At 43.5% G+C, this 25,661-nt stretch overlaps 1 protein-coding gene across 1 annotated transcript in view; it reads left to right on the top strand.

Annotated features, from left to right (window-relative positions):
- The first annotated feature begins 1,020 nt into the window (after nucleotides 1–1,020).
- The window catches only part of p3h2 (prolyl 3-hydroxylase 2), a 55,102-nt gene continuing 30,461 nt past the window's right edge, over nucleotides 1,021–25,661 (top strand). Inside the window, exon 1 of the mRNA XM_035416272.1 lies at nucleotides 1,021–1,591. Coding sequence (XP_035272163.1) covers nucleotides 1,166–1,591 — 426 coding nt within the window. The 5' untranslated portion in view covers nucleotides 1,021–1,165. The remainder of the gene's footprint in view (nucleotides 1,592–25,661) is intronic.

Here is a 25,661-nt window from a genome sequence, read left to right as displayed (position 1 = left end):
GCAATTCCTTTCTCCGTAGGGGATCCCTACACAGAAAGTTAATTGAGCGGCAAAGATGAGCCTGTATTTTCAAGAGTTTCAGCAGTCTGCTGGTTGGCGGAAGGAAAGGTCATGTTGTGGAACTGTAGAAGGGGGTATTAGAATCCTCTGATTTTGTCTGTTCACTCACTGCACTATTGCTGGCTGTAGACAGTAACTCAATGCATTGCAAAGAAAATGCAGTGTTAATTCAAAAATGAGAACTCTATTGCTGCACAAATCACGCAGGCATTATAATGTTTTCTTTTGCAAAAGTGCTGTTTTAAATCTCTAAATCATTTCCTCTGTTCCCTGCACAGTAAAATGTCCAGTGTTAAATCAACTCCATCCGTTATCTATACCCATTTATCCTCAGCAGGGTCACGGGGTGCTGGAGCCTATCCCAGCGTGCATTGGGCGAGAGGCAGGAATAAACCCTGGACAGGCTGCCAATCTATCGCAGGGCACACACACCATTCACTCACACACTCTTACCTATGGGCAGTTTACAGTCTCCAGTTAGCCTACCTGTCTTTGGACTGGTGGGAGGAAACCCAGAGTACCATGGGTAGAACATGCAAACTTCACACAGAAAGGCTCAGAAAAGTTGAGATTCAAACCCACAACCTTCTTGCTCTGAGGCGACAGTGCTCCCCACTGCACCACATTCCAGAGTGAGGCCAAATGTTAAGAGTTGAATTAACACTGTTGGACATATCACTGGACATTGAACTCTGTATGATATTCAATATATACTGTAGCTTCATTTCTGAGCACCGTAATATTTTTCAGTAGAATATAATCTTTATATTGCACGTCATCGTGTTTTGGAGAACCAGGATTGTTTTTTGTTTTTTTAAGTGTGAAAATGAAATATGAAAATGTCACTCCGTCTTTTACTTTCATGGGGGCTTCGTTGAAATGCGCCTGTCCAGTTCACTTTCATTCAGTATTGTCCTGCCGCTTTAAAACTGCGGTAGCCGAATGATTTAGTGCCGAGTTTCATCCCCTGCAATTGTTCCTCATCCGTCTCTCTGAACTCCGCTAACCATCCTGGCCAGCTTTAATATATTAGACGGGGACACTGCACGCTCTATGGCAGTGTATGCAAGTGTTCTAAACTTTGCTAACGACGTACTCTCAGAAGATGGATGTGAACTTTTCAATACGTCTTTTTTTCGCCGGAATATTTGCCATTTTACAGACAATCTTTCTGTGTCCAGCATATGCGTTCCTAGAACCTTACGACCTTTTATATGATAACGGAGTTGAAGCTTTCTACAGCAGTGACTATAAAAATGTGGTGAGCTATATGGAGAGAGCGCTTAGCAGCTACTCTGAACTTCGCCGGACTAAAGTTCGGTGCAGGCTGCAGTGCAGGGACCAGCACCCATTTGATGAATCTTCCTCGGATTTGCGGTTCTTCGACGCTGTGCTTCATAGGGCTTCTTGCTTGAACGAATGTATCGAAAGTGTAGTGGGGTCTCAGTCAATGCACAGAGTTAGTGAGGATGTCATCCAAGATTTCCACAGACGGATCCCCTACAACTATCTTCAGCTTGCGTACGCTAAGGTAAGTGGATGACATAATAACGGATTTTTCTAATCCACGTGACGCCATTGCATTCAGACTCTCATCAAATCATTTCTAACTTTATTTTTCTTACAAGCGTCCGAACGTTCCTGTATATTTAAAGTCAGCGCCTACTGAGATGTCCATTCACAAACTCCAGCCGGCCTAACAGCGGTCCTGTTTGTACGATCATGACGCATCACTCTGCTAAATGGAAATATGGAGATGCTGCGCGAAATCAATAACTCAAAAGAAAAAGTTTGCAACAATTATGGATAACGTACTCATAACCAATTTGCAACTTTTACTATGGGAGTTACGTAAACGAATTTAAAGGTTCCCACGGTGGGCATGCGATATATCGAAAGCAAGATCGGCTGTCACCTTTGTGTGTGACGCATTTTTGAGCTTGTTGCAGAAAACTTCTTCCATTTATAAATAGCCCTTTATAAATAATAACGACACAGCTTCCTAGGTAATAAACAAAACTATTCCGTTTCAATGTGTGGGGCCTGATTGTCATGATATAAATTGGTTTGAATTTACAATTTGTAATTGTGTTAGCCTTTAATTAGACATATTCATCATCATCATACATACATAACTTGTAGAAGTAGTGAACTTTCAACGTTTCAGTTATTGAAAGGAATTGTGTCTATATCTATCCATGAGATATTAACTGGGTTTATTAAACAAAACAAGGAGGTCAAATGCCAGTGGTGTACAGTTTGGGTGTGATAAATTTTCAGTCATCCTTACTTCCATATTCTTTTTCAGACACACAAGACCTGTGAATCACATACTTTTACCTCAGTAATATCCTTATGATCGCTGTTACAACTCTCGCTTGTCTCTCCTACTATCTAAAGACCGATGATATTGATAATTAGTATTTACCAACCCTGAAAGAGACCACTGCTGTTGCTCACACTAGCCTGGGCCTTACTTACATTATTAAGAAATTACTACTTTGGTTAGTAAATTGGAAAATAAATAAATAAAATGAATAAAAACCTAGGAAGAGTAGCCAGCTCTCAGAGCTATATACGTGTAGGGTATCGGGTACTCCACCAACCTCTACTTTGTCTGATGGAAAATCTGCCAGTAATAACTAAATAATGGTACATGATGAAAAATCTTACTGTCCGATTATTACATACTTGGCCCTATAATGTAATGTATTTGCCCTGTAATGTTTATTATTTGTGTCTACTGGGTTTTCCATTGTTGTATGTCTTTGCTCAGCATAAACAGGTTCTTATATGCTGAATAAGGTGTTACGTGATGTTTGACATTGTGTTAAAAGACCAGCCTTTCGCCATTATTGTCATTAGTAATGTAATTCTGATAATTCAGTCACAAAATTCAAAAATAATCATTGAACCCTGTTTTATCACACTGTCTGACAGCACATGGAATGGATTTGATCTGACAGAGCCTAAATTTCTGTTTCTCAGGAAGCCAATTTATATGGCGTCATAATTGCCAACATTAAATATCTGTTTGGTCTTTTATCCCAGAAATACTGTTGCATCAGTAAGGCACTCCAAAAAAAAAATTGAAAGACAAAATGTGACTGTCAGAAGTACCTTGGCAGCTGGTTCACATCAGCAGAGGTTTTTAGTTAAAATACTGAATTTCCCTTCTATGCCCCTCCTTAATTCTGATCATTCTGTGACTCATCAATCTAAATGTGAATTAACTAGGCTGTAGATCGTCATTTGCTGACAGTTCTCAGACCTCAAAGTAGTATTCTGAAAGGGTTAGCACTGTCCTTTGAACAGTATTATATCAGATTATTTGGGCTTCAGTTAAATCCAGTATGCAGTAAAATGTCCAGTGTAAATCTGGGGCCATATGTACCCTGTAAGAGTTGATTTAACACCAAGCATTTTACTTTGTGGTATGTTAGACAAAATTGATCAAAATCAGCGAGATGAAGAAAAAAAAATATGCAAGGTCTGAATGATGGTGCAGTAGATATTGCAGAAGCATATAGGCCTATAGGATAAGGCCAACATGGGCTGTTTGTTCCCTGTTTTGTAAGGCAGAGAGGAATTTCCCCCTTAAGTATGAAGTGTGCTGAGTGTGTGATGCGTCTCACTGACAGACAGTACCTGACTGGATACACAGAGGGAACGTGAAAAGGACGCATTATGAGAACTCACCCCACCCCTGTGCTGTGCGTCCTCATAAAATCTAATGCATTTGAGGCAGAACTGTTTCATGTTTTTGAACCTAGTCTGCACTGCCATTGTACCTGTTTTAAATTATAGCGAACTTTAAGTGGAATGGATGTTTTTGTATGCCCTGTGCCAAGCTTTGGCAGGTATCTGAATGTTCTTGGAAATGTTTACTAATTGCTTCCATGTTGCAACCATTTTATTTCAGCACACACCTGTTAACTCGGGTTCATGGTTTGTGGGTGCTAAATAAGTGGCAGTATGTCTGGTTTTCATAATTCATAATTAAACTGGTTGTGCTATGGGTTTATTCCAGCACCAGCACTTGTAAGTTTGGATTGAATAATTACAGCAATAAAGCCCATTTAAAAATAAAAAAGATTCTGTCCACAAATATGCTTTGAGAGGATGTTTACTCATTTCGGTGTTGGATGAATTATGGTTGAATAAATTATTTCAGCCACAATGTTGATATGTGCTTTGTGAACATGTCAAGTGTAGTATAATAATACAGTAGTGTGGATTAGAGGTTAGGGTGCTGTACTGAAAACATGATTATCTTGGGTCTAAGTTCCATTGCATTTCTTCAGCTACTCCATTGGAAATCCAACTGTACACACTGGTTTGCAGACTGCAAACATGACTGAGTTTTAAGTGAACCTGGATGAGGCCACCTTATAACAAAAATGAATACTTGTTCAGAACATGCCCTTCAGAATAAATTTTCTTATCCCCTTCCCCTATTTCATTATTTTGTCTGTTTGTCTCCTTTGCTTTGTGTGGGGGAGGGGGGGGGGCAGGGGTGGTTAGGCTCGGGTACACTGTGAAGCATATTGTGACAAATTCATGGAAGATATGTGTAAGATTTAATTGATTGAAATTTCTGAAATGTGGTCAGTTTCCTGAGAAAGTATAGGATCAGGAAAAAAGTGGGGAAGACATTCAAATGATTGCCTCTGCAACCCCAAATTACCCTCCTCTGTGACTCCCTCTGTAATTTAAGTCATTTACTGCGTGCGCTTAACCAGATGACTTCACTGTTGAGCTCTGCTGTCCATAGGCTGTGCTGGAGGCCTTAAGAATTGATTCTGTGGGAGCTGGACCCAATAAAATATGAATGTTGTCATGCCTCTTATGGAAATCTCAATTGGTCCATTCTGTCCATACGCATTGTTAGAAAGTGTCCCTGGAAGACTCATAACCTGCCGTGTAACATAATCATATAATAAGATAATAAAACCTTAAAGATGTCAGATGTGGCAAATAGAATTTTAAAATGAAAAAGACAAAACCTGGCAAAGCTGGTGATCTTGTGATAAGCAAAGGAACCATGAAACATTAAACCAGGGTTGGAATGTTATAACCAGTAATTAAACTTGAAAATGGTAGTATGAGTGATTGTGATTGGGTGGAATCTGTTCATGGTATTGCACTCATTCAATGCGAATTCCTGAAATTCACACAAGGGGCCCAATGGCAAATTAAATAATCGTGTCATTGGCCATAGTGTCCTGGAGAATACACAGTGATGAATGTGTTCTGTTGAATCATTCCTGACCAGACTAGACACCAAGACACTCGGAAAGTGGCATTGAATGGTCCGGACTGTTCGGACCAGGTGGCCAGCCAGTGTCTCGGTGTTGTGTCAGTCTGAGTTTTAATGAAAGGCCTTGTCTTAGGGAACTGGTATCTCACAGAATGTGTTCCCTGGTCATCTTTGAACTCTACAGTCACCACTGTTGATTGACACACAGTTCATTGTGGAGCCCAGTGGACTCTAGAATGTCTGTATAGTCTTCCCAGGCTGGAGAGACATTCTTTCCTTTATCTGACTGATATGTGGAATCATGTTGTGTGATGCGGAATACATCGCTGTAGGCTAAGGTGCTTTTTTTCATGATCAGTAGAGAGAACAGGGTGGATGGAACAATGCACTAGTCTAGACATATAAAGACATTTGCTCAGACAAGGCCTTGGTCCAGTCTCTGAAATGTTCCCTCTTGCTCCGAGAAGCCATAATGGTTTCAACACAAACTTTACAGAGAATCAGTGGCATATTATATTTCTTCATTGAGCAACATAGCAGCTTGAAAGGGCTGCTGAAGCAATCCAAAGCCTGAGGGACTGTGGAGCCTGGACATCTTAAAACCATCCGATTGATGTCCAGCAGTGTTTTTCCCCCCATTCATTGGCCAAATGTGTATAGCACCGTTGACTCCATAACATGTATAAATGAATTTGAGATCTAAAGCATTCCTGTTGGGTCTCCTAATACGCAAACATCTAAATAAGTAGGAGTTTGTGAAAATAAATAACATTCCTTTGCTATTTAACATTCCAGCCCTACACACCTCTTGGCCCAGCCGCTGTTACAATGGGGGCCTGTGGCCTGGGTGTCGGAACCCACAGGAGCTAACTGTTCCCCAGGCCAAGCCTATGCGTGTCCCCAGTTTGCCCGTAATTTATTTGGGCAAATATTTTGTTTTCCTGTTGTAGCATGTGTACTCTCCTTCTGGAAATGACGAGCACCTTGTGCGAGTGTGAAAGGGCAGAAAGGATTTCTGTACTACTGCCGGACTCCTCCCACATAGCCCCTGTTGCCCGGTTACCCACTGGCCTATCCTGGCTCCATAACCTAAACCACAGCAGGATCAAAGCTTTTTACAGGCCCTGGATGTACCTGTTCATTGGAACAGGGCCTGTTCATGTCACAGCTGTGGCCAAAAGCTGGGAGCATTCACTGTTTGAGTGTGGAAGCTCATTAGAACCAGACAAATGAACTAGATTTTTGGCCAGAAATATTTCTGCAGCATGACGTATTTCAAAATAGTTTTGTTTTTCCATTTTTTTGCTTGATTGGTGGGACTGTAGATTAGGAACACGTGGATGCATTCTTATGGAACATATTTTTTAGTAGAAAAGAAATCTGCTGTAGAAGAACAGCTTTTCAAGTTTGTTTTTCATTAGAAGAATGATTAATATGCACTATCTAGTTTTTCATTTTTTTCATGAGGAAAAAAAGCCTGTGTGTGTAAAAATGTCATTTTCAAATATATTTCAGTCAGGAAAACTCTTGCATTTAGATTTAAATTATTTATCAATATGCAAAGTAATTATTTTTGATTTGGCACTGAATGGATCTGCTTTCGGTACACCTGTGCACACACAAGCATGTACTAACCTATCAAATGGGGATCACGATGCATGTCCTCTGCTAAACGGGTGAAATACCAAAACCCCCCAGCACCTACAAGCTGATCCATATAACAGGTGGAAGCTAGGGTGGTGGAGGGTGACCACAATTCTGTGACCTGTAGCAAGCGTAGCATGCAAAAAAGCAGCACAGGCAATGAGAAGCACCTGAGAGGTCTAACTGTCGGTTTAAAACAGGCAGCCCATTAGCGATGTGTGCATTTGATTGGTTGAGTGTGAGAGCATTTGGTTGCTGAGGCCGACTAACAGCAAGAGTTTCCTGACCGAACGCGGGCTGCGCACTTCATCTGTGTCGCTCATTAACACTGGGACAGCAACTGACAATAGCTTTTGAGTTTGTTTTTCTGTATTTTTAAAATGATTAAGCTAGGTTTGGTCACGCCAGCACGCTAAAAAGAATTACCTCTTGTCTGAAGCTTGAACACACGAGAGAGAAACTTAAGCCCTGGAAATAATGCTTTATACAAGATGTTTCATGCAACCACCTTGCAGTTGAAACTTGAAAACAGTTTTCCTTTTTTTGGATTTCTAGAGAGCACTGTGACATTTGGCTGCATCATAACATTCCGTCTTGGGAGCATGACTAACTCTGGATTTTCCCGAATCTTTACTCTTAAGTTTCAGCTTTGTTAGTGGTTGTTTTATGGATAAGACTAAAGGATTTGCTGACGCGGTCACATTTTGGTTGGCCTCTCTCGTAATCTCTGTCATTAACAGAGAGAGAGCCTTCAATAATAAGCAGCGAGCTGGGGCGTGAAACACCCTGCTGGGTGGCGTGGGGAGCGTCATACGCGGGCTCCCTAGCCATGGCTCATGGACTGAACAGTCCCTTCGGTCTTCCTCACATTGCTGTCATACTCATGCAGTTAGTCCAGTCTGATGGGATATCTGCTTCCAGTTAGCCTTCCCGTACCGAATTGGATCCCAGTCAGGAATGTTAAAAGCTGGATTTTCTATTAAATAAAATTCTCCCTCTTATTTTCTGCTGCTCCTATCATTTTGTTCCCTTCCTTTGGCTCAGGAGCCGTACGTCCTGATACTCTCCTCGGTTGTTAACGGTTGAAGGAATGTTTCTGCTTCTTTCCTTTGGGCGGAAGAGCGGGCCGACCTGTGCTCCGTTGAGGAGAAAGCTCAGCGGCCCCTTTTAATCCAGTGGGGCCGCGCCGAACGGGCCGTCCGTCTGGCGCGATAGCGGGCCGATTTGTGCCGCATCAGCGCGTGTGGCGAAGGTGGAGAGTCTGGAGAGCACGCCGTGTCCTTCCTGCTTCAGCGGAGGGTTATTTGGTTCAGTTGTTCCCTGGCACGGGCGCCTGACCGTTCCAGGGAGATCCGAGCCGCGATCGAGCACGGAGCAGTCGGGCTGTAATCACCGCACAGGCAGTGAGACGCTATGGCAGTGCGATTGAATTAAACGTTACGGCCTGGGCGAGGAGGGTGGGGGGAGATCAGCGACTGTGTGCTGTGCGCTTTTCGGGGAAATGCTGCTGGACTGATGAGTTTATTTTTGCAGGCACCTCTGGGGGCCTCCACGCACGGCCTGTGAAGGAGAGAACTGGCACGGTAGTCGCTAAAATGTTCAAGTTCATTAGCCATCCCGCAGCCTCATTTCAACTGACTCTGGATGAAGGAAAGAAGGGAGGAGGAGAGGGCCCTGATTGAAATGTAAAAAATATCTGAGGCACAATCAAGCTTTCGGAACCTGTGGAAACGCATCTAAATCACTTGTGATGTAACAGTACATTTTACATTTTACATGGTACTTTCCCCCTTCTTGGTCATGTCAGACTAAATGTTTACCCTACCCTGTTTTTTGTCTTTGAAAACAAGTCTCACTCGACTAAATTTTTAAAATTTATTTTAATGGTAACAATTAAACAATTAATGTCTGTTTTTATGGGATTAATTCAGTTATGCAGTGGCTGATGTTTATGCATACCTGTGTTGCTCTTATTGCTTGGTGTGCTGATTCAGTTCCACCTCACCTCAACACTACAGTAACTGCATAGACCTGTGCTCTTCAACCGTGGAGGTAAATGGCCGGTCGGCAGAGCACTGTCCCAGTTGAACTCTATTTTAGCCTGACTGCCCTTTGGCAGTTAACTGCTTAGCGGGGGGGGTATGTTTTATTTTTTTTTAAGCAGTATTTAGAAAAGCGATGGGTCAGTCAGAATGCAGAGGTGTCAGGATCCACGCTAGGAAGGAAAGAGAGAAAAATGAAGACCATGCCATAAAGTAGGTTCCTCGGTTTTCACATCGCCTCTCAATCCAGAGTCAATTCGCCTGGAGCCAAAAGCTATTCTGAGAGAATCCAGCTTCTTTTATCGCACGAAATGGAGCTGTTGCGTGATCACGTCTCTTTTCATGAGAATTTGTACTGTGTTGTGGAGTTCTCTGCATTCTTGTTAGATCCTTGCTTATTCCCATAGGGAAGGATGGAAAAACTCCTTTATTAGGAGCCCTTTTTTTCTGATTGAGGTCCAGGAATCTAACGGCCCAGGGCAGATGGTCTCTCGGTCACCACTCCCTGCATGTGTGCAGTAATCTCTGCTTTAATACAGAATCCGAGGGTTCCAAGTCGGTTTGTTTTGCCTCTCACGCAGGCTTCAGAACGAGGGAGTGAAAGCACAGACTCCCGGGTGTTATCTGGCAGAGTTTTGAGAAGGTTCTAGATTTAGTGGAAAAGGGGAACCTGCCGCCAAGCAAGCATCTGTTTCGTTTGACAAACGGCCGTCTTGCTGAGTGCCGGAGCAGCCTGCTGAGGTCCTCGTTGAATCCCGGGAATCCATTCCCTTTTCCTTTTTTTTTTTTTTTTTTTTTTTGTTGTTGAATGAGACACATTCCCTTTCTCTCTGGCCTGCAGTCGGTACTCAGCCTCATCTGAAAGCGCTGACAGTTTGACCTGGGGCGACCTCGTTCCTGTGCGCGGACCCAGGCAGGACGAGCAGAGGGAGGGGCCTGAAGCCAACGTGTGTGCGTGCTAGTGCGCACGTGCCTGAGCGTGTGTACTACAGTTTGGAAACATGACAAGCATGCAAGTGGGCCAAGTTTGAAGGGGAAAAGAAAAGAATTGGATGGGTGTGAGGCTGAGCCAGAGAGGACAGAGAAAACACTCATGGGAGCCAATAGGCCATTTGGGTGTGGGAATGAGAGGTTATTGCTAGTAAACTGTGAGTAAATCCAATCTTAGTGTAATGAAGGGCACGTTGAACTTGTGGTCACCCCATTGCTGAGCAGGCATCTTCATCCACTGTAATTTGCATATCTTACATTTTTTATATATAATATTCTTAGTACAGCTTAAGTATCTTGATCAACAATGTGGCAGTTGTAGCTCAACTAGGATTTGAACCTAAAATCTTCTGGTGACTAGTCAAGCTCATGGAGTGCGTATCTGAGACATGAAGAACTCGTATTGTTTCTCGGATGTCTAAGAGGGATCAGTTGGGGGTCAGAAGCATGACATCCTAGTTAGAACCTAATTTTCACAGGAAGAAGCAACACATTTCAGAAGCTGTACCACTGTACAGAGCATTGGGCAGCACTGGCCATGTGTGTAAGCATTCAGTGAACTGTTCATACAAAGCCTTCTCCAGCAGACACTGGGCTGAAGCTGGATGATTTATTGAGTTGATCTCACACTCGTTGTTTTGAAGAAGACTGTTTGAGCAGTTACATCACAGAGGCAGGTTCGCACAAAGCATTTTGCACAAAGTATTCTGTACTGTGCTGCTGTCTGCTACTGCATTTGTGCAAAGGCATCAAGCCATGCATGCTAGTCTCCTGAAAATCACATCCAGGAAATCCTAATCAACAATATTGTCATATGTGGGGGTGGGGGTTGATAGGGCAGGGTGGAAGGAAGTGGTTTCTATTTTGGACCATGTTCCTCCTCTTGTTATTTTTGTCTGATGAGCAGCAATTGAGCGAAGACTGCCTTAACAGAAATTCAAGTATCTTTCTATGGCAGATTTCATGGGTTTATTTTAGATCTAGCAGATATATGCATTGTATGTGCAACTACCAAAGTGATAAGTTATTTGTACTTGGATTTTCACCCTTCCATACACTATTGTTAACAGTTAGGAGGATGATGTGATTAGATGATCCTCTTGCTCTGTCAGTCTTGCTGTGATGTTCGCGGAGTCATATCCGAAATGTTTACAAAAAAACATTTATTTTTGTAAACATTTACAAAAATAAATCACTATAAATCGCTATTAAACTTCATCAGGTCAATTACACAGCATCCACAAGGAAAATACAAGTGACTTGACACATCAATTCCTTGATCATTTTCTTGGCAAGCTGCTGAAAAGTATATCTAGGGAGAGCGCAGTCAATACCCGTTGGTACGGTGCCATAATAGCAGCAGTCTGCCTTTCAGATGCTAATGCAGATATACATTATAGACATGTGTCTTTCATTACGACCTGCGGCGTAACATGACCACAAGGCCGAGATCGGATCCTACACTAAAGAGGCCCCATCAGAACGTGTTTACACCAGACGGCCCACTCTGTTCATAAACGCGGCCGGGCGCCTGTGTCCCTTTGGGTCCCCTCTCCGTGACTTCTGGAAGGGAAAAATCGCAGCCGCTTATGGTCCGGTAGAGTCTGAATTTCCGTTGCTGTTATCCAACTAGGGGGACTGAAAAGCTGGTAAGCCTTGCAGTGCATTTGAAACCTGTGAAACTCATAACGCATAGCTCTCATTCTCTAACCAAGGCTGTTTTGCTCTGAACTACCCCTGCTGTTGTTAGAAAATGGCAGAGTAACACAGCCTTGAGCATCTGCTCTGGCTTGGCTTTCACTTTGCGTCAAACGGTGACCGTGAGAAGTGCAAAATCACTGTGAAATCCATGGGCTTAGTTCAATTACCCGTTACCTATGATACACATTTAAAAAACAGGACGCATCACAGTTTCTTTTCGTATTTCGTATGCCGTTGTAGGATCTTTGGTGAGTTCTTGGGATTACACACATCATTTAATACAGACGTCTTCATGCAGCGTTCCTCATTGCGCAATAAGTAACTGCAGCTTAGACTCGTCTTATCGCTCTGACATCTGGCTCGGAGGTCCGAGCTCTTTCCCTTCCTACCGGACATGCTCGCCTCAGCATTAAGATGGCTCTCTGCCAAATCTGTCTAATTCAAACCCGCAAAGCTGGCCTTCGGGAGCGAGACCCGTGCAGTCTGCCAATCGTTGTCTCCCCCCTGCCGCCCCCCCCCCCCCTTTTTTTTTTATGGTCACACGGTTTACTTTGGGCAGGCGCTTTTAGGGACTCGGACGTCGACCCTTCCCTGACCCAGTGCGGACGGCCCCTCTCCACATCTGTTTCGAATCGTGAGCCGCTCTCTAACATATTACCAACAGCCATGCTAATTGGTGCCCGCCAGCTTCAGCTGTATACTTCCAATAAAGTTTACGGGCCAGGCGTCCGCGAGGGGAGGCGTCGAGCGCGCCGGAATGCGCTCGGCGGAACAAACGGCCGCATTGTTTAAAGGTCGGTGAGGCAATCTCTGGTCCCAATCACAGCCCGCTTTGAGAATATGAGAAATTATGGGGAGAGCAGCACAATCACCAGATATTGTGGTGTATTACTAATAATCAACATATAATTAACATTGAAGGCAGTGACAGCCACCAGTATGTACAGTGCACTGATTTCGATACACTATTCTTTCCGCTGTCTCACAAAACGTGTGGTATGAAAGACTATGTGGCTACTGTTTCCCACAACATTTTAAGTGTGTATACAGCAACAGGATTAACTGTTTAAAAGTGTTCAAGATTGTATTCATTACTTTTGAAGATTTCCGAGGGAGAATTCCTTTTCCAGTTTAACCCCTGATTCTTTCCTGTTAGATTTGTTTTTATCTAATGTTGTCAGTTTGACTTCATTTGCCTCAGTGGGAGGCGGCCCCTTGTATTCACAAAGCAGTTCTTTGAAGCTCTTGTTTGCGGTGTCAGCCCCATCTCGGAGTGAGGCTTTTCTGCATCTGCGAACGTCGCCTGGGGAAAAGTGTTCCTTCATTGTTTCCGTGATCTCGGTGTTGCGCCTCCTCCGTGTCTCCCACACTTCCTCCGAGCCCCAGGCCTCCTCGCCTGCCCGTGAGGAGCAGCTTCATTTCCTGAGCCCCCCCAGCCGGCTCACGCGAGATTAACAAGCGAGAGGAGTCGGGCTTCAGCAGGAGGTGACATATGCAGGCAATGTATGAGCTGAGGACAGCCACTGCCAGATTCGGGTAGAGCAGTGGACCTCAGAGCCTTGGGTAACTGGCTTCTTGTGAGAGAGGGTTGACGGGCCTGGAGTTGACCAGGAGGTGTGGAGACTCAGGATAGATCATGTGAGGATTTGAGGATATGTGGATAATGGAAGGATCTCCTCTCCCTCTTGGCACGGGGGATTGGTATGTGCCAAGAGGATCTGCCACAGTGCACTCCCACTCCCAGATCACAGCTGTTTCCAGCCAAGGCCACTCTCATAGGCTTTGGCTCTTGGGGGGGTGGAGCTCTGCGCGTGGTAACCCTTGAGTCACTGCTGTAACATGAAACCCTTTCCCAGCACCCTCCTGCAGGATGTTTTGGTACTAAATTGATCATTCCTTGGGGGAATAAAAGCAGTATACAAGAGGATTTGTACTTAATACTCTATCCATTCTTTCTCTATGGAAATGCTTTAGGCTAGTCTGTGACTAGTCTCTTGTTTGTCTCTCTTTGTTTAATCTGAGATTATTTTTCGTGAAAGCAGTTAAAGCCACAATAAAAGGCAGGAATCTCTGACCTGTGTCTGATGATGGGAAAGCTCTGCTCCCCAGTTTAAAGTCACACCCGTCATTGGTGAACAGTCTAGCGTGTTCCTATGAAAGAGAAAGAGGAGTGTTTTTACATGGAAGACCTCCGGTGTTGAGATTCTCAGAAATTTATGTATGTTAGCTGTCGTCATGCACCACGCGCAGCCTCCATTTGCACTGTGATGGAGCACGGCTGTTCCTAATGGCTGTTTGTTGAGTTAAATTGACTTATACCAGAATTGACCGGTGCTTTTTCAGTGCACGCCGAGGCGCGTGGGCGGTGCCTCAGCCTGTAGAGTGGCCTGCGCAGGGGCCGGTCGGTCTGGAAGAGCCTTTTGCTTTTCTTTTTCTGTCCTTAGGGGTCAACGAGGATGGGATGGATGGGGAGAAGTTGGGGCCTCTCATTCACGGTCAGACTGCGACCCTGAAACCCTAACCGTCCTGTGAATCATGGCGGCAAGCAGCTCTGGCTTGTGCGCTTGTGAAATCTGTGAGGTAATACTTTACTGCTCCTTTTACAATTGCCCGCAGCGCTCAGTTTACTGAGCCCATCCACTTTATTTACCAGACTGTTAACATGTCATTAGTAAACTAGTTTATGAAGCTATTGACCATTGACTGTCCAATGTTATGTCACAGGCTGAGGTAATACTTAAAGTAAGGCATATAGACCTCTTGGCTAAAAGAAGTGATGAATCTGATGGTACACATATAGGGAATTACTGTACATAGAAATATGTGCATATGCAACCAAACTGAAGTTTACCCCAATTTTATAAAAGCAACATTTTTGAATGTCTACAGACTATGGTGAAAGGCAGTTCAACTTTGTGGGAAACAAAACTAAAGAGTGACCCCCACTGTGTTCAAATGAAAGACAAACACCATCCCCCAAGAGAGCAAACTGAGAGCAAACAAGAGAAAATAGTGGGAAACGTCAGCTTAGCAGCCTCAGTGGAGTAGCCTATATATTGATAATTGAGAACTAAGAAAACATACTAATTTCAGATTTTTAATTAGTATTGCTTGTGAACTATATATTTGGTGAGTGTTAAATTGAAATCTGAGGAAATACATTAGGCAAATATGAAGTAGTGTTAACACACACTGTGTAGGCTACCTTCAGTAGATTACTCTGATTAATGGCAACAGACTCTTGGCCACATACGGAGAGGGTTCCCAAGTAAAACAGTGCAGATTCTGGGCAATCTCAATCAGCCACATCCTCCGCACTTATGAGAATCCGGCTTCCCGTGGCTGTTGGGGAAAATCCCACTGATGCTTCCCTGCTTAGAAACAGTCCTGCAAAAGCTGTTGTCTTTAATGGCTTTCCTTAATGCTTCACCGAAAAGGCATTTTAGAACCTCAGATAGAAAGCCCTTTTCCTCAGTTTTATTTAGGTTGTTTTTTTTTCGGTTTGTGATCCGAAACGTACTCATCCACATAAAATGAATTGTATTTAAAAATGAGTGGGTATCGAAAGTCTATATATCTCTATATAACTGATATATCTACAGTATCTTGTTGTTTTTAATGTGGTAATTTGTTCAATAGTCTCGTATTACAAATCATAGTTTATCCCAGGTCCTGGCTCTTGGTCCAAATGAATGTAATGTAATGTCCATAAGCAAACTGTTCTCTGTGCGATGTCAATTGATTTTGTCACATTTATTTTTGCTTCCCTTTTTTGAGTCTGAGATTTTTTTCTTGTAGAATTTTTACAACTTTTTTTGGTCTCTTACCTGAGCTTTCAGCTAAGTGGAGGAGACCTTCTTTCTTTGCTTTCTTGACAGCAGGGTCATTTTTCCTGATCGAGCCCGGATGCAATCCCCTGGTTTAAACCGCGCCTCCGGCATTCTAATTGGCTCATTGTGGGGGCATTGCAGTGCAGCACAGCTGTTAAGAAATTGCTTTCTAAACTGGCAATAATTGTGACCACTGTTTTGTTTTTTTTTAGCACAGGCAACTGGTTTTCACTTGTTTTAGAAAATCTGGGGGGCCAGTTTATTCTGAAATATTCCCAGCATAACTTGTCCTTTTAGAGTTGCATTTCTTTGGCCAAAGTTTTTTATTCCATGAAATGGGTGTGGAGTGTTTTGGATGAGTTTTTGGTTAGTTTCCTTGGTGACCAGTACATTTCTACTGCCATGCAAGTGACATTAATGAATGGTGCCTATCAGCCAAGAGAGAATGACTCTTTACTGGTTAAGCCCGATTCTTTCAACTGAACCAAATGATTACTGGACAACTTTGAAGTACCATTACGGTTCAGTGGAGTTTAAGCAAATATATGTTCTTTGATTAAAGTGGCAAGGTAGGTATAAATAAAGTTATTTACTGTACATTGTGCAGAAAGAAATTGGAATAGTCTGTGGAATGAAAGCTCAATATACTAAATTTCAGGCATTTAGCACACATTCCACAGCAACTAACGCATATAGCATTATTTTAAATGGAATACATTTATACAGCTGCCTGTTTACTAACACAATTTAGGTTACAAACCTTGTTCAAGGGTTCAGCAGGGCTTTACCTGGGAATCAAACCTACAAACCCACAGTTACAAGCCCCGGTTTCTATTCATTATGCTGCATTGCATGATGTTCACCTCTGGTAATTCATCTAAAATTATGTGCATAAAAATCACTGGGAATAATTGTCAACGCTTCTTGAACGTGTCTGTTGAAAGCACTGAACATACACATTGAATAAGCAATATAGTACTGTTCATAATTTAATACGGTTTTGTTTAATGAAATAAAGGTTGCTACTTCACAAGGGCAATTAATTAATAACAAATTAAACTCAAGAGAACAGTAGATAAATATTTCATGCTGCTTTCTGAGTAGCCTCCAGCTCTCCTGTTCTACTGTTTTGTTCCATTCCTTTGAGTGCCATCATAAGGAGATTTAAAATTCAGTTTAAGTGGCATCAACGGGGGAAATGCCATTTCTGAAATTTTAAGTTGACACTGTGTAACAGTATTAGTTAAACAAAGAACTCAGACTCACATTACTGTTAATCCCAAGTCAGTCCCGACTGGAAAGTAACTCCTGAAGTTTCCACTGTAGTCTCTGAATGGACGGCCTGACCTCATGATGAACATGCCCACCCGGTAAAATTATCCCCAACTTCCTCCCACTCAAAAGGATTTAATGTGGTAGGCTATATTAAACTGTGAACTCATGGAACACCTAGATTGAGGCCTTCTTTCATTTGCTTAAATTTAGTTTCCTGTGTGGTCTGAAGCAGTGTGTGCCACTGTATTACCTACAGTAGTCTGGTTATAACGTGGCATCTGTGGCGTTGGGCATAGCAGAGACAGTTTGTAATGGGAAGGCCCAGAATAGAGCGCATTCCACACTCCAAGGCCAGGGCTGCTCTGGAGTCTGACCTCAGTGGCGCTGCCTGCCAGAAGGTCATCGGGGCACGAACAGCCTATCAGGGGTACGCTCCACAGCTGTGAAAGCGGTCCGGTTTCCTGGTGTTGTCTTCCTCGGCCACAGGGAACCTACACCTTGTTACTAATCTTCATTTTTTTTCCCTCACATTTTCCATATTAGATGGAGCTGTTTCCCTCACGTCTCAGTCCACTGTCTAGACCTTACTGTGTGAATCTTGTTACGTTGTCAGGATAAGGTTTTCACCCTGGAGAACTACTTGACCGCCTGATTTAATGTCCTTGTTTGACTCTGGTTACCGTACAGACTGCTTTTCCGTCACCACTGTTCTCATTTTGGAGGAATCTCTGAGCTGACGAACAAGAGCTGGAAACAGAGTTTGTCACAGTTACAGCGCCGGTCCTGCGCTCGGTCATATATTTCAGCTTTCCCTGAGAGAACAGCGCAGTCATTCCCCAGGTTCACCAGCTGAGAAAACACAACTGTGGCGTACCTACCGTACAAGCCAAAAGAGAAGCTCACCTATGGTAGCTCAAGTGGAAAAGAAAGAGAAGAAAAAAATACAGGCTTGGATCTGTCTTGAATCAGGACCTCTGTCCAGTGGGAATGCTCGTCATCCCCGTAACAGCTTTCACCTTGTCTTCACCCACAATCCCAGGTGGCCAGGAGCTCATGAGCATCCAGACAGTGATTGACACGGGCCATAAACGAATGCTATGCTGTGCTATGCTTATTCATCCAAAGACATTCTCAGGTTAAGGTCCGTCATCTGGCCGGCCTCCTACATTTAAGGAAAAGACAAACATTTGGACACAAAGGGAGTGCAGAGGTCTCATTTATTTGGTTTTTGTGACTGTAGTTTTAACTTACGGTCATTGGTGTCTTTTATTTTCCTCAGTAAAGCTTTACCTCACCTGTTGAAGACAAGAAAATGTTCTTGGGGCATAAAGGCATTCCGTGTCTGATTTTCTCTTAGATTTAGCACTCACAGCTGTCAGGGTTTGAGTGGAAATTTAAATTCAAAACAAACATCTCTTTGTGCCCTGGAGCCACATACAGAAGACTGGTATTATGTGCTGGTATAAATACAGCTTACCTCAACAAAGCTATTTGCAGTAGATGGTGAAAGTTGGGCAAGGAAATAGACAGGTAGAGAGCACTCTTTTGTGTCAGCTGCTTTGTAATTAACAACACCTTGTCTGGAATTACCCCTCTCGGAAGACTGACTGGCTACGTGCGTATTCCTGAAGCTTCGAAGCGCATCGCCTTCCAAAAGCGGTTTTTATACAGTAACCAGAGGGCCCCAGATTTTCAGGAAAAAAGCCATATTCCTGTAATCATTCGATTTGGAAGGGATTGCCTCCCTGCTGGCCAACCCTACTCCCACACACCAGAAGGACTCCTCTGCTGCTCAGTCCTCATGCTTGCCTGGGGAACGTCTGGGAAGTTTCTGTGCGGTCAGCACATCGCAGAGCCGTTACCTCAGCAGGTTTTCGTTCCCAGTGTAGGTTTACTGCCCGCAGTCTGTGTCCAGTCAAGGTCTAGTCATGTTGGAGCCCGGCGGAGGGAAGGTGAGCAGGCACACGCGCTCCTGTTCGGCCTGGTGCCGCAGGGGCGGGTGAGGTGATCGTCAGCTGACGGGTCAGACACTTTATGGTGAATGAGCCCAGGAAATGAGTTCTCTCCGTGGTGTCGAGACACTGATATGCCCTTTAACCTTTGCTGATGTTACGACATGCTGGTTTTCTTGCGTCGGTTTTAGCACTGAGACTGCAGGTAATCAGTCTTTCACCATAGTTTCAGGGTGGGCTTGTGCCTTTATAGACATTGGCATCCTATAGCTACTGCTGACCCCCTCCACTCTTTAAGCTGAATGCCAGGTGGTGGCAGTGGGCGTGTACAATTGTCAAACTGCTTTGTTTGGGGGAACACATTTTCTTCACACTGGGATTTTGGGGGATTTCCTTCCCCCCCTGGCCTGGTTGAGAGAGATGTCTGCTGACGTAGGCTTTCTGTCAGGATGGGGTCACTTTTATAATGTGCTCTCCTTTCATCCCCCCCCCCACTTTCTCCATTGCCTTTCTCCATGGCATGTCCAGGGTAAAATGAACACCTTTCAACCTTTCAGATTAAACAAGAGGCACCTCGGTGAGCGCTCACTGGGAGCGAAACCCAAGCCCGGCATCTGTCTTCTGCCTGTCCTTCTATTAGGAGGCCAAGTCTTTGAACTAGAATTGTTTCAACCGCTCCAGATCCTGCTTTTAAGAGGCCCTCCCACAGAGGCTTAGCCAGCTTTGATGAAGACCACATCAGTTCCTTCCAGTGTTTTTATTTCTACCTGTCACTATTCAGTTTCATCACAGGCTTGATTTTGATAACAGAGAATGGATGGCTTTGAAAAGTTGAAAATAATAATTTGTCACTAGGCCTTCCAAAAACTGGGCAGTACAGGACCACAACTCTCGCAGTTCAGCAATTCAATGTCCGTAAGATGATTTAAGGTAAAAAAAAAAAAAAAGCAGTAGATTAATTCAAAGTGATAATTCTTGTCTTAATTTGAAGTTTGGCCTTTAGGATTGTGCCAGGCTTTACCGCACACTTTTAAAATGTGTTTTTTAGTGGGAAGGGAAAACGAAAGAGTGAATTTCCAGGAATGTGTACTTCATCTAATGCCGCTCTTTAAAGGGGAAGCGACGTATGTTATCACTGTTGTGAGGCCGAAGTCCAAAGCCGGTCAGTCCCAACTTTTCGGAAAACTTGTGAAGAAACACGGGATGGAGGTGGGTTGAGAAACAAGTGGAAGGGGGCACAAAAAACAGAAATAGGACTTTAAGATAACATTGATTTATACCAAAGTGTGCCTGAATGTACAGCCAAAAAATACAGCTGTGATTGAATAGAGAAATGGAACATGTTATGCCTAGGAACTCGTTGTTTTATCACCAATGCAAGCATCTGCTCATTCAATCCTCACCAAACGATGAGTGAGGACGTGCGGTGTTAGCCGCTATCAACATGCGAATATTTCCAATGAAGCTAGAGCCAAAACCTTTAAAGAAACAACATATCCTCTGTGAGGGGATTTCAGAAAACCGTTGTTAAAAAAAGAAAAAAACCTCAGTCTTGTAGGCATGTGAAACCTTATGCTGGTATGGTGATTTACAGTGCCCTGCCAGACTTTTCTAATACAACTTCGTGGCCTTTCGCCAGACCACAGGGAAGTGCAGCATGGCTGTTTGAATTGGGAGCCCTTCGTGAGCTGTAAACACCGTGTGTTCATTGCAGTAATTTAACATAAAGTATGTTCCCACTGAAAATAATCCACGAACCGTTCGTCCACTCACCTCTTGCTTGCGTTTCCAGATGGCTATTTCAAGAGTCAAACCCTTTAAACTGCGTTCACTGCTGTGAGCATTCATTACTTCTATTAAAACATCTCCGAGGTTTTCCCTCGTGCGCTTCCGTACGCAAGCGCATGCCTTTTTGACCCTGTTGTCATTTGAATTATTATGAATCTGGCTCATTTATTAGGCTAGGGAAATCTTGGAAAATAAGTAGTCTTCCGTCGTACAAGTTTTCTGCTCCAGTGGTAGTTCTCTGTCAACCCCCTGCTCTCTCAGAGTGATTAATTCTCGGGCTGCATTCCGGAAAATAACACGAACGCGACCCCTCTGAAAAACGGACAGTTGGTTTGAACTCTGTGCTCGGAATCTTTCAGTTCTTTAGATGACTGTTTGTTTTCCATCTTATTTTTACTCTCTGCTGTGTGTTCTTCCACTATCTCATCTGCAACCCTGATTCATCAGCCACGTTGTAGGCACCAGAAAAGCTCTGTGTCCTTTCATAGGCTTTCATCATAGATATGCTATCGTATTATGTCCCTGATAACAGGCCTTTTCATTTTGCCACCCTTTCCATTTTGTGATTGTGTATAGTAGGTCTCACTCTGCTAAAAACAACAAAAAAAAAGGATTCGGAAAAAGCTGATAATGGCATTCTTTTTGGTTGTACACCTGCCTCTTTACTTTCCAGAACCGCATTACGATCAGGCCGTCTGGAATTCCCGCAGGCGGAATGCCGTTAAGGTGACGTTGCTGTGGGATCTCCATTTTACGGAAGCATGTAAAAGCACCGAGGAGCGTGCTGCCACTGTTTCCATTTCAGACTACTGCCATCGGCCGTGCAGGGGCTATTACCTCTGCGGTGAGTTTACAATGACTGGAGGCAGAATGCGGCTCGGCGTCACACCGAGGGAATCGTAGATCATTTACCTCCGTCTGGAGCCCAAGCCGACGTGAACGGATACAAAAATTCCTTCTCTGTTACTAACACCTCCCCCACCCGCAACCAGCCTCACCACAAACAACAGCATTCCACCTTAGACAGCTCCATGTCTGGCACTCAGTCTGGAAAGTCTAGCCATGTGTGTGAGAGTGGTTGGGTGTGGGGGGTGTATGTGGGGGGGGGGGGGGGGGGGGGGGGGGGTTTTAGCAGCTGAGGGTAAGTCTCATGGAAGCGGCGGCTTCCGCTACGGGCTAACACCTTGCGGTGAGGATCGAGTAAGGACGGAGAAACCGTAAGACTCAGCTCAAAACTGTCTGCCTCGGGGTGCTGCTCCTTACGCGTGGAGACAGAGAGGCAGACGGATTTGGCGGAAGAGAAGAAGCACCCCGCCCCGGAAGGCTCCGGCCACGGGTGTTAGCGCATCACGCGGCCACATGCGTTGCAAATCCTGTCTGCATCTGCTGCTTGCATTATGGGTTAGTCTGGTTTAACCATCACCAGCATTATGGGTTAGAGATCAACCTCCAAAGACCGATATTCCCTCAGGCTTCAGATGAACAATTTGCGGCTGGAATGATCCAAAACCAATTTCTTCAAGCAGCTCTCTCCGTAAGGTGACAGAGACACATCAGTTATGTGATTCCTGCGCAAGGACATATTATTTCCCTTTTTTTTCCGAGTCCACCTTGATACTGAACTTGTAATTAATTATTTTGTCTCTGGCTAAATCTGTTTTTAAAAATGACAGGAATGTTGAAAGGTTCTGGCAGAGTACCAAGATTCCTAGTCCAAAGAAATAACTTGTCGGGCAATGATAAATCTGGTAGTGCTGAATGCACTGAGTGTGTTTCTGGCTGTCTTGTCACTATTGTGTCATTTGTTTTTCATTCTAGAGGTTGTTCTGGTTTCTGCTAAACTCCAGGATCTCACTTTTTACCTGCTAAAAGCTTGTAAATGCAAGTATAAATGTGTAAGCGATACTTCAAAGGAGATCCAGTGGCACCACAGAAAAATAAGGTTAAACTACCAGGAAATGGTTGTGTAACAATAAATCGCTTTCACTGGTCCAATGCTTTTCTGAAACGTGGACTTTTAATTATTTATATATATATATATATGTATACACACATAGCACTTTCATATATATTTAATTTAGGAGAGCTGGCAAAACCCATAGCTCTTAAATGATCTTATTAGTCTCGGCAACACCTGGTAATGATTTCAGTAGATTAGAATATGTGCTTTTTCTCATTCTGTTATGCATTTCATAGTTTTGGTCGGTTGTAAAATTGCTAATTGAATGTTATTTATGAAAGCAATACTGTAAAACAAGTCAGAAATGAAAGGCTGAGGTTGGTTTGTTTATTGAAGTCGTACCATAAAGCCTCAATGTTCAAAAGTATGGGAACACAGACATTAAAATGAGGCAAATTGGAGGTGGAGAAACAGGGCTGACTTTTTTGTGTAATTAAAATCAACCCCCCATTTGTCTTACAATGCCAGCCCAGCGGATAGAACACAATTCCTTAGAGATTTTTCTCATTTTTAGAACGGGTTGCTGAATTCGCTCGAAGTAAAAAAATATATATATATATATATATATATATATATATATATAATTTTTTTTTTTTTTTTTTTTTTTTTTTGTGTAACTCTTGAAAAACGTTTTGTATCAGATTCACCGAGCAGAAGTGATTTCCACAGAACACTGGCATTCCCGCGGCCGTTTGAACTCCCTCTGGATGGAAGCTGAGGAGTTGGAAGAGAGGAAGCTATTGCGTGTCATTGATTTCGCTCGTCCAAGAATCCTAGGCCAATCCAGCTTCCTTGTCCCTTGCACAGGATTTCGAGAAGCTTTGTACGATTTGGCAAAACACATTTGACATGGTTGCCTGGGAGATAGGGAAGTTAGAGGAGGGAATGTCCAAATATTTATAAACAGTCAGTGACCCGAGTAGGGTTCAGTGCTCACATTATTTATTTTGTGCACCCAATTAACACCGTGAGGGCGTATTCTGTACAACCCAGTGCAATTGGCTGGCAGTGGAATTGGGGAGCATCTCTACCCCCAATCAGCCCTGGAGATCAAAGGAAACTTTTGAAGAATACTTCTGTGACATGTAGTTTCTTATAAATGTTCCTTAAGTTCACAAGCTGTGCCTTTTCAATTCCTTAAGCTTTTCAGTCACAGTAATTAGTGGACTCTAATGTCTCTGTGCGGCTTGGAGGTTGAACGTGCTTTCATGGGATAGGGCGGAGGCTGAACAAGTTTCTCTTTCCGGCAGCTTCTTACGCGGGGGTATGCCTCTCGCATGTGGAATGAGTCATAAATCTGAAAGGTTTATTAGAAGGGGAGTAGAGTTGCTTGTCTCTACTTTAACCTCACGTACAGTCTTCAAACTTAATGGTCCTTTCCACAGCAACTAGTGCACAGCCTCAGAAAAAACGCTATTCAGACCAACCTTGATATTGTTGTAGATAAAGCGGTATTGTTATTCTATTTTGTGCTAGAAGGGCCTGAGGGACACTATTTCCAGGTGTCATACAGTTTGGCTCAACTGAGGGGCTTATCTAAACTGATGACTATCTGTCTCCAACTGCTCCAGGGCACAGTTAGGCCACATCTACTCAACAATGGATTGCTTTCAAAAACAGAGTGTTCACGCATCAATTACTTGTTGTCACGCACATCCTTCATCGGCAAATGGGCCACTTCAGAGAGTTATGCTGAGGCCACAGAGAAAAATGGCTAAACTACTGATGGATTTAATTGTAAAAGGAGGAGGTGAGATTTCGTCCCACCAACAGCTGTTTCAGGTGGTAAGTGTACCTGGAGGTAAGCTACGTGTCTGAACTTTGAGGGCAAGCAGCACATAATGAAAAACAAAAGTGTTACCCCCCCCCCCCCCCCCCCATGGTTTCATTCTATGTCTGGGGGCTGACTTCACCCACTTCTCTGTGGGTGAGGGGACTCATTTTTCATCCCTCCATTAGCTCATGCGGTAGATTTAGCTTGACTGCAGGAGCAACAAGCTTCAGCATTCTCGGCTTACAAGATCCAGCTCTCATTCCAAACCCCATCACCCATCCCCCCTCCTCCCCCCACACCACCACCATCACCACCACCACCAGGGCTCCAGAGTGTTGCATTTCTCTGTAGAGCACCGATGTGTCATATAGCCTTGATTCAACCCTGGCAATGCCAGTGCCGACTGAACTCATGTTGCACTAGTATGGGCTAAAAATTGTGGCGGAGAACAATCCCCTTCAAGAAAAAAAACAAAAAAAAACGACCTACTTCCTTTTATGGATTCCCTCCTGATGGGCCACTCGGGGGAATCCGGTCAGGGTTCAGTGAAGATCCTGCACAGGTGTTTTCAAGCCTCTGACTCCGTATGTCCAGTGTATAGCCACTCGACGTGTGACCTGGACCTCCTATGTGTCTGAACACTGCCTACCAGTGCAGGAAGGGATATGACTATAAGGGATATGTCTGTCAATCTCAAAGAAAACAACTGGAATGTTCACCCTTAACCCTTTTTTGTGTGCTTTTTTTTCCACATCTTTCCCCAGCTTATGAATACAAAGTGCATGCCTCCTGTGGTTGCTGGTTATGGCATCTTAAATGCTCAATTTCAGTCTGTAATACGCCTAATCATAGCATGACAAACCCAAGCTCTGTTTTCCACTTGGTGGAGAATAAAAACCAAATGTACAATCCAAACCAAGACCAATTGACTTCCATTAGGAAATGTCATCATAGCTCCTAGTCATGCTTTCACCATTTGTTTCTTTGCAGATGTTTATTTTCTGAAGGACATTTATCAGTATGACCATAAACACACAATGAGGGGGAAAAAACTAAATGAAAACATACAGCATCGGTTTCAGGGAAGAAAAAAGTAGTTTTAATCTCACAGCATTCGTTTTGAAAATGACAACATCTTATTGAAAAATGACAGCATCATAAAATAGATCTTGTGTGATTACAATCTTAACAAATGCTGTATTTGCAAATGTATTATAATATTATTTTGTGTCAATGCTAAAGCCAGCAAGGCATAAAGCACTCACATGGAGGTTATTAAATTTGAGTTTAGTACCGTAATGTTTTTTCATAGATTCTACGTGAGATACTTAATCTTTTAAATATATCAGTACCCATTTTTTATTTCCAATTAGGTGTCAAAGTCA

The sequence above is a fragment of the Anguilla anguilla genome, chromosome 4 (assembly GCF_013347855.1).
Source record: "Anguilla anguilla isolate fAngAng1 chromosome 4, fAngAng1.pri, whole genome shotgun sequence".
Taxonomy (NCBI): Eukaryota; Metazoa; Chordata; class Actinopteri; order Anguilliformes; family Anguillidae; genus Anguilla; species Anguilla anguilla.
This window is presented reverse-complemented; position numbering and strand designations above follow the sequence as displayed.